Source organism: Rattus rattus, chromosome 1 (assembly GCF_011064425.1).
Source record: "Rattus rattus isolate New Zealand chromosome 1, Rrattus_CSIRO_v1, whole genome shotgun sequence".
NCBI classification, from domain to species: domain Eukaryota; kingdom Metazoa; phylum Chordata; class Mammalia; order Rodentia; family Muridae; genus Rattus; species Rattus rattus.
The window spans coordinates 254,588,123-254,600,837 of record NC_046154.1 but is presented as its reverse complement, the minus strand read 5'-3'; the positions used below and the strand labels follow the sequence as shown (position 1 = coordinate 254,600,837).

At 51.9% G+C, this 12,715-nt stretch overlaps 1 protein-coding gene across 1 annotated transcript in view; it reads right to left on the bottom strand.

Moving 5' to 3' along the window:
- Fbln1 (fibulin 1) overlaps positions 1-12,715 on the bottom strand; it is a 78,242-nt gene that overhangs the window by 48,160 nt on the left and 17,367 nt on the right. Inside the window, exons 3-8 of the mRNA XM_032919004.1 lie at positions 12,197-12,332; positions 9,380-9,551; positions 7,186-7,242; positions 5,936-6,037; positions 5,254-5,391; positions 4,077-4,214 (exon numbers count right to left, since the gene is read on the bottom strand). Coding sequence (XP_032774895.1) covers positions 4,077-4,214; positions 5,254-5,391; positions 5,936-6,037; positions 7,186-7,242; positions 9,380-9,551; positions 12,197-12,332 — 743 coding nt within the window. The remainder of the gene's footprint in view (positions 1-4,076; positions 4,215-5,253; positions 5,392-5,935; positions 6,038-7,185; positions 7,243-9,379; positions 9,552-12,196; positions 12,333-12,715) is intronic.

Here is a 12,715-nt window from a genome sequence, read left to right as displayed (position 1 = left end):
CCCACACCGAGTCACTGTGGCAGCCATGTGTCTGGCTAACATCGCCACCAAAACTCCTTCCTGTACCCCCATCCACTTGACTCAGGCCATCCAGAACTCCCCATATGGCATCTCCTACCTCGAGAGGACACAACTCTAATGTAGGGACCATTGGCCATTTACCATTGATGGACACACACAAACATGTACCAATACCAAGGAACACTGGGGTGCACGACTCTTGGCTCCTTATGCTCCAATTGGACACCAAAACCAAACCTCTACCTAAAGCCCATCTAAGAAGACCTAAGTCTCAGAAATTCACCTCTAGGATCTTCCTAGTTCACACAAAGCCGGGGGCTGGGGGACAGCAGGAAAGAACAATGGTAGAAGATTGACAACTGAAGCGAGAAATCGGGACCTGCTCCATGCCGGCCAAGCCCTACCCTCCTCGGGCTGTCTAAAAACCAGACCTGACCCCCTCCCATCCCTGGGATGGGCCTCTGCACAGACAATGGGGCACTTCGGTTTACAGGGGCACTCGCACTTGTTACCACTGTAACAGCCAGCCTGCAGGTGGCAGAGCCAGCATTATGGTCTGTGTGTTACACTGGGAACCCCGAACCTAGAGAAAGCCAGACTCAGGCAAGCCTCTCCTCCGGCTCACAGGGGGCAGAGAGGGCAACGCAGCCCAGGTCTACATCCCTGGCATCCATCCTCACAATCGCCAGACGCCTTGCTCACGGTCCCTCTGGCCAAATCTGGCCCGCTGCTCATTCTTGTAAATAAAGTTTTATTGGCAGTCGGCCAGTCCTGCTGCCTCACATGTGGCCTACAGCTGTTTTGTGCATTACCACTCCTCCAGGAGCGGGGTGATTAGGACAGAAACCAGATGGCAGAAAGGTTGGTATCCATTATCTAGTCCTTTACACAAAGCCAGGCAACTCCTGCCTGTTGTCAGTGGTGAGTGCAGTGGCTGGCAGTGATGCCCTCAGCCCCTGAGTACTCCTGTCTGATGTGATTTCTCACACTGTATCCAAATACTGGTATCACTTGAGACTGTCTGCTCTCGGGAAGAAGAGAGTCCCTTCCTTGTCTGAGCTCCACGAAAGTCAGATGATGGATGAATTGAAATCAAAAGCGGATCAACAAAGATGAATAGATAGGAAAGGCCAGAGGCGGGTATGGGGACATGGTGCATGCTTTCCAGAATGGGATTCCCATGGCACAAGAGCAGGCTCTCCGGCTGTCATTCTCGGCTCACTTTGTCTTACCAAGCACTTCTAAGACAAACTAGGACCCTTGATGGCCCCAGGATCTTTGAAGACCTCAACACCTATGGGCCAGCATATGGGAGGCACACCAGTGGGCCAGCATATGGGAGGCACACCTGTGGGCCAGCACATGGGAAGCACACCTGTGGACCAGCACATGGGAGGCACATCTGTGGGCCAGCATATGGGAGGCACACCTGTGGGCCAGCACATGGGAAGCACACCTGTGGGCCAGCACATGGGAAGCACACCTGTGGGCCAGCATATGGGAAACAGTGCCCTGACCCCCTTCCCTCCTCTGCACCATGGGATGAAGGAAGAAAGGGAACATGAGGTAGAGAGTAAAGAAAAAGAAAACACTTCCTCACAGTGTTGAAGAATCAACCTCAAAGTTCTAAAAGAAAATATTTACATTTTATAGGAAGAAGGCCTCGGCTTTCTCAGCCCAGCCTCTTGTCTTCTGTGCTAGACAGGGATGGGAATGGAGTGAAGTTTGGGGAAGGCAGATCCTGGGGTCACTGTTTCCCACCATAGATGGAGCTGCTCTGGGAGGTCAAGGGAGCACAGGTAGAAATGTGTGGGGTGTAGGCCCTGGATACGTAGAGAGGAGAAGGGACAGCCTGCAGCTCTCTCCCGGATGGCCCCCATCTTTGGTTTTTATATTGTTTGGTTTCCTGAAACTGGGTCTCCTAGTTTTTTTTTTTTTTTTTTTTTTCGGAGCTGGGGATCGAACCCAGGGCCTTGCGCTTGCTAGGCAAGCGCTCTGCCACTGAGCCAAATCTCCAACCCCGAAACTGGGTCTCAACATGTAGCCCAGGTTGGACTTTAATTCCTACAGAGCCCAGACTAGCCTTCAGCTCACTGAAGGTATTCCTCCTGCCTCAAACTCTGCAGGGATGAGAGGTGAGCTCCACGGTGCCTGGCTCTCCCTTTCCTCATGCTGCCTGTCTCCTGATAACTATTTCTGCTGATAAAGTTATTATTTTAGACAGGAATAAAAACGCTGACACAGAATGATTTCTAAACATTGTCAAGAGGGGAAAAACAAAGTGGCAGAGCAGTCCGGTCCTGTTTCCATGAAAAAACAAACTAAGGGAGCATTGCCCAGAAGGGCAGCCCCGCCCACCCAGAGGCTGGCCCACGGTTTCTCATTTATAATCAGGTATGCGTGGCTTTTACCATAGAAGAGGTAATTTCTAGAAGAAATTAACTTGGTTGTGACCAGTACGTAAAAAAGGGAGACCTCTCCCCATGTCAAGTTAGGGGACTCTGCATTGAACATCTCTGGTCCTTGGTGTCATCTTGGTGATTGTGTCACCTGTGACACAGAGGTGACAGGATCTGGCCAACATCTTGGACTCCCCCAGGGTTTATATCTGATCTGGTGGGGGTCGAAGGTGCAGACATGGCTCGTGAAGCATCTCTGCCCTTGCACTCTGTGGAAGGAAACCTGGGGCATGCTGAGACCTGCAAAAGTCTTTCTCACAGAGGAGAGCAGGGCCAGTCCTGCCATGAGTCAGGCTTTCTGCCCTCAGCTGATGCAGCCTCCACAGAGCCCTCTGAGAAGGCTGCAAGTCTCAGCAGGGCCCCCTTTCCTCCCTGCCCCAGGGGAGTCACAGCCACCCTGCCTACCGCACGTGTGTGGAGCGATGAGAGTCTGGCTTCAGGAGGCTGGCGAGGGGCCAAGTCACAGCTCAGACACTTCTCCACTAAGCTAAGACCCAGGCTGTGTGGGTGGGGCTTGGGCGAAACTCCTGGCCTAAAAAGGTTCTACCTGGGGCAGTAAGACAGGGAGAGGTGAAATGAACTTTCAATCCTGTTTCAAAGGAAAGGCTAGGTAAGAGTCTGGGGAGAGATAAGATAGGAACTAGCACAGCAGTATCTAGCCTTTCCCTGTGAAAGGGGAAAGGGGTTGCAACCACCAATACCTGCAGCTCAGTTTAGAAGGTGGGACTCTCTGGTCTCAAAGGAAAGGTTTAGAAGCCCCTGCCCACAAAGCAGAGCTGGGTTCAAATGCTAACAGCAGGGTGGTCCTCCTGTGCAGCACAGAGGGACAGAAGACAGAGGGGCAGGTGGCCCTCCTACCCACGCAGCCTTTCTCGGGCCTCTTATTGTCACACTGAGCTCATGGCTCCTTTACATACTGGTCCGCTCTGATCTCAACCCACGCATCTTTGAGCCTCATCATCTTCCAGATTGAAACTGTCTCCATTGAACACCAACTCTCCCTCCGGTCATCTCCGGTGACTACCACTCTAGTCTGTCTCTATGAAGCCATTTTCCTGTGGAACAATTTCCAACGGTCTAAGTGGCTGTGGCAGGGAGCAACCACACCTCAAACGATGTCTCTCATGTACCCATCCTATCACAAGTACCCGTCCGTGTCTCCAGCCCCTCAGCCAGAAGTTAGTCACTCTCATCTTACAAGGGCAAACACCTGAGGCTCCAAGGAAGGAAAGGACTCTTAGGACAAGTTCAAATCTAATAGCCTCTGACTCTAAAACTCACACTCCTTCACCAAAACCACAGGGATTAGACCCTTAGACCAGGCCTTAGACCAAACCCAGTAGTTTTATAAATAAAACCTGCCAGTAGTTTTATAAATAAAGTTTTATTGGGACACAACCCCACCATACGCTGGGTCCATACGCTGTGTGCCCTTTGGACAGTAACTGCCCAGGATGAGTCACCGTGACCCAGGCCACATGGTTCACAAGGCTTATGGCATTTGCTCTCTGCCTGCTCTAAGGAAGCTTCCCAGCCCTGATCTACGCTGGTTGTCCCATGCTCCGACTAACCCCACTAATGGCGCCCGTGTCTTACCAATGCAGTTGCCTAGAGCATCCTGTATAAAGCCGCTCTTGCACTGCAGCTTGGGTCTGCAACGGAAGGATCCCAGAGTATTCTGACAGATAAAATCGGGGGGGCAGTTATGAATACCAGTCTCACACTCGTCAATATCTGGTGCATCATAAAAAAAGGAGATGGTTAGCAAGAGTCAGACCAGAAGCGTGTCACAAAACTTCAACATCACACGAAAGTACTTTAAAAAAAAAAAAAAAGCTCATTTCTCAGTCTATAACCCCAAAATATTTCAACAGAGAGGGTGTTACGAAAAGGCCCGTGGTGAGCCAAACTGTTCATTTCTCAGTCTATAACCCCAAATATTTCAACAGAGAGGGTGTTATGAAAAGGCCCGTGGTGAACCAAACTGTGTAAAAATTGCTAAAGTCTTAAAAAAACACACACCCCCACCCGTCCCCGACTTATGAGGCAAACTTTCTTGTTATTTAACAAATCGCGCAGGCATTTTTCCTGGCAGGCTTATCATTCATTCAGAAGTGTATGTTTGGATTAGATCATACAGCAATTATCTTAGCGACAACAAACACAGGCTTTCGTTCTTTTCATCCCGAGGTCTCCATCATAGTCCAAATATTAACAATAGTTACATCAAGATAGGACAAGATGGATCGTCCTGTCTGGAAGTTCACGGCTGTCAAAGGTTCAAGTGTATCTATTCAGCTGGCCTGGCTCCCAGGTTCTGGAGTCCAGAGGCTCAGCCAGGGAGCAGCGCAGGGTGGGGCAGCTGGGATTGCTCAAGGGCTTGGCATCCAAGGGAAGGTGTCTGGCTCTTGGGTCACCCCACATAATATTTTTTACACAAGACCTGTGCTAGCTGACGTCTTCAACAGAGCCTGGTTTGGTTTTGTTTGTATGGAAACACGAGTGAGGACCCTGGACTTGTTTGTCACGGGTCAGGCTCTGAGCTTTCTAAGTCAAATGTGTCGGTGTCATTAACTCAGCACCACGTAAACCTGCTCATCACAGACCTTCATTTGCCCTCCTGTACTTCTTGCAAGGAGGCTGACCACCTCCCTCTTGCAGTGCCCCAGGCGGCCACATGGGGGCAGCACCACAGAGCCCAGTGGGCCCTTCCCTCTATGCCATACCCACAGCTGGGGAAGGGGCAATTTTTAGACTTGGACGTGAGCTTTACCTTTGCAGTTATTATCCTCTGTGAGCTCATAGCCAGTCCCACAGCTGCTGTCCCGCTGGCAGCGGAAAGAGCCCACTGTGTTGATGCAGGATTCTCCCAGCCGGCAGTTATGGCTGCCGGTGATGCATTCATTGATATCTAGAGAGATTAAGGTGATGCAGAAGTAACCGGCAAGAACAAGCGATCCTTAAGCTTGAGCAGAAGGAACGTCCCAGAAGCCATGGTGGATCTCACTTCCTGTACTCATCAAGTTGCCCAATCAAACTGAGCTGAGTCTTGCTGTGGGCACATCTGGCCAGGGCTCTGGAGAGGGGCCATCACCAAATCAAGCCCTGTTAGGTTTCAGATCTCTTTGAGTAAGGGCCAGACCCTAGAATTACAGCATCTACAAGACTCCCACAAAAGAGGCAGCGTCATGCCCATCTCTTAGACAAGGGGAGAGGCAGAAAGACCTACCCAGGGCCTCATGGCAGATCCTGAATCCAGAACCCAGGTGAACCCCGATGCCACCCTTTCCCCACACTGGTATGGAAGATAGCCTTGTCCACAAGCCTAAACTCCAGGCAGAACCGGCAAGCGGGTCCCGCTGTGCTCCAGGAATGGGATGAAGATTGTGCCACACTGGCCTGCTCAGACCTCCAGCAGAGACTCCCAAGCACAGTGACCAGCTCTCAGATGTTACCTTCACAGGAGACACCATCCGACTGCAGCTGGTAGCCCACAAAGCAAGAGCAGATGACCTCATCCCCAGTGTCACGGCACTGCTGCTTACAGGGCCCGCCACCTGCAACCAGAGCCCATGGGAACTAGTGAACACACTGAGGGACCTTCCGAGACACCCCCCCCCAGGGTGCACTGACATAGGCTCCTTGCTACAGCCGCACGTGGTCCTTGGGACACTGCCAAGCCTCGGCTCTGGGCGTCCTTTGGGCCTCTGCAGGCAGCAGAGGTCTGACAAGTCAGGGAACTTGTGCTGCCTGTAGTTAGAGTGAACCTGGAGAGGCATTCTGCTCACTGTCAACAAGAGGCCTAGAGGGGCCAGGCTCCACCTGGACACCAGGCTCTATTGGAGGCCTGTGACTCTCCAGCATTTCCAGCTGCCTGTTCCCACCAGCTGGCCCATGCCCAGGTGCCGCCACAATTGTGGGTACAGACTCTTCCTGCCTGGACCTCCCCTGTGACTCACACAGGGCATACTTTGAGTGTAACCCCACTGGGACAACTTGGGCTTCCTTTGCCACTCCCCGGCTGGCTACCAGGGGCACACATGTTGGCTAACGGATTCTCCTAAGGTGAAAACCGGCTGTCACTCTCCCAGAAAGTCATCTGTGGCGGCCCAGAGAGGACTCCAAGCTTCCTGGAGCTCTTTTTCTCTCTCTTTCCCCTCCCCTCCCTCCTGGCCTCAGTGCAGGTTGACACCCTGTACTGACTATCATTTTGTGATTAAGCAGCCTCCATAACAAACACCCAGTCGCAGAGTGAGCCCTTGGGTGGAACTGAAACAGAACAGTTAGATGTGCCAACGTTCCTGAAGAAAAATAGTTCAATCGGGAAAAGCAAAGCTGCGTTAGCCACTCTGACTTAAGTGCAAAGGTCTCCTGGGAGACCAGGACTCTAAAGGGACAAGTGGGGCTCCAGGGACACACAGATAAGAAGTAGCTAATCCCCTGGGCCATCCCAGCCTTGGCGAAGCATCATCATCCACAGACCCCAGGGGCTTGCTGGTACTGAAGCGCTCACATCACTCCTGCCTCCATAAGCCACTGTCCCTGACAGACCCCTATCTCTGAGCACTCAGGGTGGAAAAGACAGAGGGCCCCCAGGGCCACAGAGCAGAAGTACTTTCCAGCTGAGTCTCGGCAGAAGTCAATGCTATCCCCTGGGCTTTCTTAGCTACCTACCAAAGCGCTCCCACAGGTCTCAACATCTCACCTCGACAGCGGTCATTCAGGTATGGGTCTTCTTGTTCCTCCTCCTCAGGAATCTTAGCTAGGGGTAGAGAGATGAGAACAAGATCACACGAGCACCTACTCCTCCTGTCAGCACCGGAGGGGAGGCCCACCCGAGCACGCCACATTCGTTCATCTGTAGTGAATGTACCTTCACTTACAGGGGCTCTCCCAAAACACAGCCTGAATTGACTATCGTAGCCTGTGGGTATAAAGCTCATGAGAGATGTGAATGAGATAAAATTCTCCACAGGCATAGTACATGGATGCCTGTGCCTTCTCAGGGCTTCCTACATGACTCAGGAGCTCATAATGTAAGCGAGCAGATTAAAGAACCAGGAGGTGGGGGCTGGAGGGATGACTCAGCGGTTAAAAACACATGTTCTTGCAGAGGACCTGGGTTCAGTTCCTAGCACCCATGGTTGGCTCACGGAATCACCCATGATGATTCCAGTTCCAAGGGCTCCAATTCCCTGTCCTCTAAGAGAACTCTTCCGACCATGGAGGGCACATGGGATACATATATGCAGCAAACACTCATACTCATGAATATAAATTAAAAACCACAAAGAGAAATCCCAACATCATACAGCCATGCCCCTCAGGGCTTCAAGCACATCTGGCTGTAGTCAATGGGGGACAGGTAGAGCTGGTTAACTGCAGCTTCAAGATCTCTGGGAGCTGCTTCTGAGGTCCCACACACCCCTCTGAGGAAGAGCCTGCCACTTGAACACAGATGTCCCCAGCCCCGGGCCCACACAGGCCAAGACTCAAAAAGGGTCAAGTCCTCTCTCTTCCATGTCGTGTGATCTGACACATCGAGGTCCTCATGAGACGATCAGATCAAAGGGCAATCGCCCACCAATCACCAGGGCAAAGTGAGGTGTGGAAGGAAGCCAGCCTCCTGCAGAGAACTTGGCACTCTTCCTGTCTCACAGCCGGGATGGTAAACCTCATGTGGCAACTTGATGGGGTGTCACTATGAAGGGAGCTTTGGTGACGTGAGTGTGGTATTTAAATCAGTGGACTCTGAGATGAGCAGACGGCCCCTCCGGGATGTTCAGCGAACCTCACTCAGACAGCTGGAAGCCCTAGGAGATGGTGACCGAGGAAGAGCAGTCTGCCAGCCAAAGGGACACCTTCAGTAACACCAGCTTTTCCCTGGAGCGCTGGCCCAGAGGCTCGCCCTCCAGCCCTCCAAGCCCAATCACACAGCTCTCTTTGGTATCCATGGGGATTGGTCCTGGGGCCCTGGAGAGCAGTAAAGCCCAGAGGCAAGGAGGTGGAGAGATGGCTCAGGAGCGTGTACTGCTCCTGCAGAGGACCCAGGTTTTGCCCCAGCACCTATGGGAGCTCACGACCACCTGTAACTACAGTTCCACGAGATCCAGTGCCTATTTCTGGCTTCGGTAGACACCACATGCATGCGGTGCAGAGACACAAATGCAGACAAATCATTTGTACATATAAAGTAAAAATAAATTAAATTTAAAAATCCATAGACATCCAAGACTCTTACACAGAATACCATGTCTGTCTATAATCTATGCACATCTTCCTGTGAGCTTTAAGTAATCTCTAGATGACTTTTAATACCTAATGTGATATCGATGCTATCTAAATAGTTATTTTGTTCAAGGAGTGATGAGAAAAAAAAATGTCTGCACACACCCAGTACAGATTCACTAACTTTTCTTCAACATTTTCTTTGAGCGTGTATCATGCACACCTGTGTACAGGTGTTACACCCATGCATGCACACGTAGAGGTTACACATCAACATCCAGTGCCTTCCTCTACTGCTCTCAACCTACTTTTTGAGACAGGGTTAGTCACTGAGCTGAGGCTCGCTGCTGATTCGGCTAGACTGGCAGTCCAATGAGCTCTAGGGTCCTCCTGCCTGCTCTACACCCTGAGTCCTGGTTAAAGATGCATGCTGCTTTGCCTAGCTGTGGGTGGCTGGTCTGTAGGTGCTGGGGAGCCAAACTCAGGCTTTTATGTTTGCAATGCAAGCATTCTACCCACTGAGCCATCTCCCAGCCCCCTTTTCTCTAATATTTTAAATCCGTGATTGGTAGAATCCAGAAATGTGGCGCCCACCGTAAAGGAAACCCACAGACACACGCGCCCAAGAGAATACAAACGCACTGCTCTACACTGGAAGGGAGAGGAGTTACCTGGGTCCTGAAGGTCCGTACCATCGCCTCTGACAAAGTCTGAATTCTCCTGTCCCTTCACGCAGCAGGCACGGAATACCAGCCCACACTGGTAGCTTATCATGAGGTTGGGCTCACAGGTCTGGCCTCGGGCCTGGGCTGCCCTTCCCAGCATGCAACAGTGGCAGCACCTCTATGAACAGAAAGATTCCAGACTGGATCAGGGGTTTGTACAAGGGACCTCGAAAGAACACACCTCTGAAACCCTCTGGTCTGTGGTCTCAGGACAGCAAGAAAACATCTGATGTGGGTGGGTGACTTACCAAATGTCAGAAGTACGTAGAAAAGCACGCTAGGCCCCGCCAAGCCTCCTACATCTGTTTGGAAAGTAACCTACGAGACCTGGCACCTAGTAGGATTGCACTTCCCTCCCCACCCACATGACTGCTGTGGTGATGTGAATGAAAACGGTCCCCTCAGGCCCACAGGAAGTGGCACTATTAGGAGGTGTGGCTTTGTCAGAGCAGGTAAGGCTTTGTTGAAGGAAGTGTGTCACTCCAGGTGGGCTTTGAGGTCCAGAGGCTTGGGTTAGGCCCAGTGTCTCACTCACTCTCTTCCTGCTGCTTGCCAGTCCAGATGTGCAACTTTCAGCTACCTCTCCAGCACCATGTCTGCCCGCGTTCCACCATGATGACAATGGACTAACCCTCTGAACTCTAAATTATCCCCAACTAAACACTTTCCTTTATTAGAGTTGCTGTGGTCATGGTGTCTCTTCACAGCAGTAAGATCCGGAGACAACAACACCCTTTGGACCTCCCTTTCCTGACCAGCAACCCCCAGCCCAGCCCAGCCCACCCATCTTGAGGAGAAGGGAGAAGACCAATGCTCCAAGGGCCTGCTCTGTCTGCAAGGTCTCATCTTTCTGCCAGAATAGGTGAACTTGGCTCTCAAGCCCAAGGGTTGGGCAAGCGCCCCAAGGCCTCAAGTAAGGCACGAGACCCGGCCACTGCCTTTCACGGAGACCCTATATCCCAAAAGTTAAACCTGTGTCCTAACCCAGATCCTGGGGCACACGTAAAAAGCCACGGGCCAGTCCTTCTAAAAGCAAAGAGCTCTTCAGGAAGCCACCAGCAAGAGGCTTTGCTGCAGCACCTGCGAGGCTGAGGGACCTGCTCCCTGCCTGCCGTTCGACTCACTCTGAGGCCGCAAAGAGCTCCAGTGATCTCACCCTCCTCTGTGAGTAATCTTTTCCAGAAACACACTTCATTAAGTCAGCCGGGGAATCTGTTCCCGCTCTTGCTAGAATGTTCTAATACTTCACACCTCTCTTTCCTCAAGTCTAGGGAGAGGGTAGAGCTGTCTGCCAGGCATATAACATAAGCAGAACCCAACCCTACCCAGGGGGGTGGTCACTGACTGCCCTGAATGCTGAGACCCCTTAACCAAGCCACTTATTTTAGCCCTGATTAGCGCCCTGTGCTGGCTGGCTTGGTGGGTCCACTTGACACAAGCTGGAGTTATCACAGAGAAAGGAGCCTCCCTTGAGGAAATGCCTCCATGAGATCCAGCTGTAAGGCATTTTCTCAATTAGTGATCAAGGGTGGGTGGATCCCTTGTGGGTAGTGCCATCCCTGGGCTGGTAGTCTTGGATTCTATAAGAAGCAAGCCGGGCTGGAGAGATGGCTCAGCCGTTAAAGGGTAGGCTCACAACCAAATATATGAGAAGCAAGCTGAGCAAGCCAGAAGCAAGCCAGTAAGTAACATCCCTCCATGGCCTCTGCATCAGCTCCTGCTTCCTGACCTGCTTGAGTTCCAGTCCTGACTTCCTTTGGTGATGAACAGCAATGTGGCAGTGTAAGCTGAATAAACCCTTTCCTCCCCAGCTTGCTCTGTGGTCATGATGTTTTGTGCAGGAATAGAAACTCTGACTAAGACACTCGCCATGTCAGTGTCAGTGCCTTCCCCTGCCCCTCAAAAAGGCCTGATGGCTGTGGGAGGCTATGGCTGTCGAGGCAGAGTCTGGACCCATGAGAGTCTCTGCCCATGTGGATACTTCTACCCACCCTCGAAGAATCCAGACTATAATCAGATTTCCACTCCCTGATTTCATTACCACCCTCCTGAGGGAGATGGGTGTTGTACTGGAAGCCACCGTCACCAACGCTTCTGGAAGTCACTCTGGCTTTCTTCCTGGGCAGGTGGGCCCTGACCATTAGTCTATCTGTGTTCAAGCCTAGAGATACCATTGTCAGCTCCCAGATACACACATGAGCCTTCCATAGCTAATGCGAACTCTGCAACCTGGCCCGGACCCGGGGCCCCAGGAACATTCAGGAAAAAAAACTCCACGGCTTATTCTGCTTATGTTCGATGGAGAAGCCCCTCTGAGTACTCGACAAGGAGGGGCCACTGGAGTGTGGGCCCCTCTGGACTCCAATGTCTTCCTTCCTGTAGAGTGTGCTTACAGAATCCCACGTTATTCTCGGCCCTAGTGAGGGTCTGGTGTGAGCTCAGAGCCTCAGTTTACCTGAGGAACAGAGAAGCATGAGAGCCTCTTGGGCACCAGGGAAATGTCTACCCTGAACTGAGAGGATTTTGAAGGGTCCAGAAAGCCCCCGCTCTACTGTCTGCCTTCTGTCTGAAGACCGAGACCGAGACAGGGTAATCCTCAGACTCCTGTTTCCCCAGGGTGGAGCTGACTTGTTACCATCTCACCCTTATCTTATCTGGCTGGTAAGGCAAACCGGCTGTATGAGAAGGGAAGGGCACTTGAGGGGTCACAAGAAGGGAGCACAGGGAGAACGGTGGCCTTGTGTGGTCGTCTGCCCTGCTCACCTTTATGAAGATGGTCTCGAGGCTACTGTTGTAGTTGTGGAGGGAGGCACAGCCGTCGGGCTCGCTGGCCAGGTTGATGCCTGTGGCACAGTGCAGCTCCTCCAGTTGGTTGTGACAACACTGCTCCTGGACCATCCTGTGGGCAGAGCGGAGGCTCAGAATCAAGGCTCAAGGAGAGGGGTAATGTCCTATGGAGAATCCGCCCACATTCCAGCTCCCACAGGGAGAGAGACACACAGTAGGACTTAGGTGTTTGGGTAGAGAGAGCAAATGCAGAGTGGTGTCCGGGGTGAGAACCAGGAGACCCCCTACTCTGCACACAGTTGAGCCTTTTGCCAAGACTGGTTATAGGATGTCCTTACTTATGAATAAATAAATACAGCGGCCTCCTGCAGGCTCCAGCCTCCACCTCCCCTCCTTCCATCCAGCTCAATTCTCCTCAACTTCAGCTCCAATTTCCAGGAGCAGAGGGGAAGTTTGAGAATCTCTTGCCACAGTTTGTTGAAGGATTAGTTTGGA